Consider the following 4841-nt stretch of genomic DNA (forward strand, 5'->3'; position numbering starts at 1 on the left):
GTAATAAATAAATAGTAAATAAGAGAAATTTAGACTCTAGACTTTTTTTTTTCTTTCTAGTATTACTGCTTTTTATTAGACCTATTTTTTCTCCCTCTTCATTTTTTTTGTGTCTTCTCCTCCAAAATGAAATTATTATTACCAATTAACTACTAGTGATGATGTCCCTCCGGCGCCCACAATGCTAATAAATTAAAGTATATTTATTTAGAAAATAAATAAAAATTAATTGGCACATCAAACTTTTCCTGCCTTATTTAAACGGGTGGTTTGCGTGTATAATTAACTAAGCTAGTAGCACTCATCAGCATGTATTATATGTATAATTTGAATAATACATATATAATGATATGATAGATGACGATGATCCATGTTTTATGTAGTGACAAACCATATAATATTATAAAATATAGTCAGGTACAGTATATAATAAAGTTAGTACTATATGTTACTATTGTATACATAAGTGATGTAAAAATGATGTGAAAATAGCTAGAGAATTTAGAGTTGTGAAGTTAAAATTGCTTAGTTTTTATATTTTATAATTATATGCAGGGAAGTGTTTGATGAATATGGGAGAGAGGTGGTGAAGCTAGGAGGGAGGTTGTTGAAGGCTTTGTCTATAAACTTAGGTTTAGAAGAGGATTTTCTCCAGAATGCATTTGGGGGTGAAGATATTGGGGCATGTTTGAGGGTTAATTTTTACCCAAAGTGCCCTCGGCCGGAGCTGACGCTTGGTCTGTCGTCGCACTCGGACCCCGGAGGGATGACGATGTTGCTGCCGGACGACCAAGTTGCCGGCCTTCAGGTTCGGAGAGGCGATGAATGGATCACGGTGAAGCCTGCTCGCCATGCCTTCATTGTTAATATTGGAGATCAAATTCAGGTGAAAAATAATATTATATTATATTTTTAAAACATATTTAACGCGTGTTCTAAAATAAATTTAGAATCTGAGATTATTTTGAATAAATGTATAAAATTAAAACGAATCATTCTATCCTTATTTCGATTGATACGACATAGACGCGCAATATTATAACAGATGAGAAATATAAGAATGTTTGGCTAGAATTTATCATGGTACAATAATGTTTGGTCTTGTTTGTTTGTTTGTTTGTTTTTACTTTTTCATGTTTCAGTCTTCTTTAAGCTTGCTAAATGGATAAGTTTCATTCGCTCGTTATGTAAACTTTGTAACGTGTGTATTCCTAGTTGGAATTGCACCACTTCGCATTATATGATTGAACATGGGCTACTTTAGAGAAATTTTTCTTCTTTCCCACTCGACCATGAATTTTTTTTCCATCACATGCATCGAATACAAATTTTATTAAAAAAAAATACCGTAAATATTTTAAGGATATCTTTTTAACTTACTTTTCTAAAGTTATTAGATAAGGTTAGCATGACATTTTTGAATAACAAATTGGATCAGCCGTACTTTCTTAATTGCTGAATTTGTGACTGAAATTAAACTCCACTGTTAGTGTGATGAAGATCAATGATTATACTTTCATTATATCTAAGTAGATCAAATTTTTTTAACTATGTATATGTATGCAATTGTGGAATCAAGATTTGTATATGTTGTGAGTAGTCAATATTCACATGGAATGTAGAGAAAGTGTATAATACACACATAACCATATTTTAGAAAACAAAAATCAAGTATTTGAAGATACTGATGATGATATTTTAATAGTGACTTTACCTGTTGATCTCAACAATAAAATTTGTATATAATTAAGACCAACAACTAAAAATATTAAAACATCGGTATTTTTGAAATACTTAATTTTTTTATATTTTATTTAAATAGTTTTAAGTAGTGGAATCCACAACACATGTTATTCACTTTTATTTTTGCAATATTTTTTTACACACTTTTATTCCAGATGTGAGTAAGCACTTAAATCTATTTAATATTTACCAAAAAAGAACATAAGATTGACAAAAGAGTACTAACCTAGTTTATTTTTTTGTTGTGATTAGGTTATAAGCAATGCAAAATACAAGAGCGTGGAGCACAGAGTAATAGTAAATTCAGATAAAGAGAGAGTATCATTGGCATTTTTCTACAACCCAAAAAGTGACATACCCATTCAGCCAGCAAAGGAATTGGTAACCCCAGACACCCCTTCACTCTACCCTCCCATGACCTTTGATGAATATAGGCTCTTCATTAGAACCAGAGGTCCACGTGGCAAATCCCAAGTGGACTCTCTAAAATCTCCTAGATAATATTACTGATTTAATTATTCGCTTATTGAATTGAAAAATATCGTAAAAATTAAAAAAAAAAAAACTAATAATAGGGTTTTTAAATTAAAGCCATTTTGTATAATGTAACATTATTAATTAATTGTGTAAATTTTGTAATGAAAATTTGAGCTGCAGAGTAGAGATAATCAGAAATTGTTATGTCATATACAGTATTATTTTGTTTAACTTTGGTTTTTCTAGGAGTATATTATCATACATGAGAAATCAGAGTTGGCTCTGGTATGGTAAAATTTAGAATTTACTTCACAAAATTATAGTAGATTTGAGGGTTTTTTTTATTGTTGTGAATATTTTTAGTAAATAAATTTGTAAGTATTTTTATAAATATTTATCAAACTCATTAAATGTATGTTCTAATATAATCTAATTAAGTCACCGAAAAAAAATATATCTAATTAATAAATTGATTAATATCAAACTCACTTACAATTTTATGTGCAGCCAAATTACATATCTAAACATTTTTATATCAAAATCCAACTAAGTTGGTGCAAACTCAACAAAAATCACTTTCATCACACCAGCATGTATCACATGCGCGTTTCAATAGTGCAACTTCTTTGTCTTCTCCTTCTCCTTCTACTACTCCTCCTCCTCCTCCTCTAGACGCATGTGTTTCTGAATTCAAATTTATATAATGGACAAATATTAGGTTCATTTAGTAATATATAATGGTTTCGCTTTAATAATATTTTCGGTTCATTTGCAGTCCAGGTGTATTGTCGATGAATAATTTGTCCCAATGGTTGGAATGGCTTTCAAGACAAATTGAATGGAATGGAATGAAATCTAATACAATTGAATAAAGTGATAATAAATAATTTCATTCTTTTTTGCCAAAAAAGGACTCAATTATTAACAAAAACACATCGAATTTATTTTTGGATCCAAATGAATATCAATTAAACTAAGAAATAAACCGAAATTACTTAAGGAATAAAAAATTTGGTCAATACTTATCAGCAGCATCAAGTGAACCTCAATTAACACACAAATGAATCGAAATAAATTAAGAAATGAACTGAAATTATTTAATGATGACAACAGATAAATCAGAACTAATAAAGATGTTCACAAAATATTGGTGTTATTGGGGATGACGATAACGAAAAAGAAAAAAGAAGAAGACGCAACATTGAAAAAGAAAAGAAAGATGAGGAGAAGATGAAGAAGGGAAGAAGAAGAACCTGCGCGAATTTGGAAGAAGAAGATGAGGAGGAGGAAAAGGAGAAGGAGAAGGAAACAGAGAAGGAGAAGGAGAAGAAGAAGGAACACGTGATTTGAAAAGTTGTTATAACAACTTGGTTAGATTTAGTTAAGTATTTTGCTTGGATATAGAGCTTTATTCTTTTATGTATATACAAAAGGAAAAAGTATAGGAAATCAACTAGTGGTGCAATTAATTGCAACCAACCAAAAAAAAAGATCTAATAAAGAAAAAAATCCAAAAGAGTCAACCTTAATTTCACCCTCACCACATTGACAATACATAATAAAAGAAACAACTACACAAAGTCACAAATTCTTATCCCTCTCTCCGTAGCCAAGTGCGAGTTGTTGCCATTGCCGCTGACCAACGTCGCATGCACACATTGCTATCCCACTGGTGCATGCACGGACATAGGCCCCCACTACCATATGCACACACAGTGACACTGCCGTGCGCACGAGCGCAATGCCCTCCCTCAATCGGTGCACGCACACAACGCCCCCTCCCACTGCAAACGTAGTGCTGCATGCACACACGCACGCAGTGCCCTTTCTCTGCAAATGTATCACTCCTTTGCGAACGCACGCACGTGCATCCAACCATTGAGGGTCACCGCACGCTGTTGCTATTGCCGTACGCCATTGCGACTCGCGATGAAACGGCCAGCGAGGAAGAAGTGTAACACCCTACCACACAGAGCTTTACGCTTAAGTCGTAAAACAGAGGTGGCGAGGTATTACAACCTCTAAAATAAAATATATACACATATATAATTGAAAGAATTTGTAACTAGGAGCCTTGAAGAAAAGTTTAAGCAAAAACTGCAAAAGAAAAGCACATCTCACTCGAAAATGTAAATCAGTAAACAGATAAGGATAAGACATGACATATATAAAGAATAGAATACCAAAATACAGAATTGTTTGGTGGATTTTGAAGAGAATTCCGAGGTGAACGCGTGGCCACTGATGGCTCGTCAATTGGAGTTCCCTCGAAAGTTATGTGAGTTTGAAATTAAATCAAGGGTTTGGAATGTTTTCCTCTTCCTTCCCTAAGAATTTCAGTGTGTTTCATAGTGAGGGAGGAAAGAGATGGCTGAAGCCATTAAGTATAGGTGAGTTGGGTTGGGTCTTGGACCTATTGTGGGCTCGATTCAATTGGTTTGGCTCATTTAGCCTAATTTTGGGACAAAATCTTTAAAATTAGTATTAAAATTTATATTTTTAATTATTTCTACCTCATTAAACTATAAATTTAATTTTTTTTATTTCTGTAAATAATAATTTATTTATTGGCTAATTATTTATTAATTATCCGGAGTTTACAAGAAGGACGCTGTGTCCTA

At 32.5% G+C, this 4841-nt stretch overlaps 1 protein-coding gene across 1 annotated transcript in view; it reads left to right on the forward strand.

The window, feature by feature from the left end:
- LOC107624292 (probable 2-oxoglutarate-dependent dioxygenase At3g111800) overlaps positions 1–2518 on the forward strand; it is a 3304-nt gene extending 786 nt beyond the window's left edge. Inside the window, exons 2-3 of the mRNA XM_016326783.2 lie at positions 556–886; positions 1996–2518. Of these exons, the coding sequence (XP_016182269.1) occupies positions 556–886; positions 1996–2244 (580 nt within the window). The 3' untranslated portion in view covers positions 2245–2518. The remainder of the gene's footprint in view (positions 1–555; positions 887–1995) is intronic.

This window comes from Arachis ipaensis, chromosome B10 (genome assembly GCF_000816755.2).
Source record: "Arachis ipaensis cultivar K30076 chromosome B10, Araip1.1, whole genome shotgun sequence".
NCBI classification, from domain to species: Eukaryota; Viridiplantae; Streptophyta; class Magnoliopsida; order Fabales; family Fabaceae; genus Arachis; species Arachis ipaensis.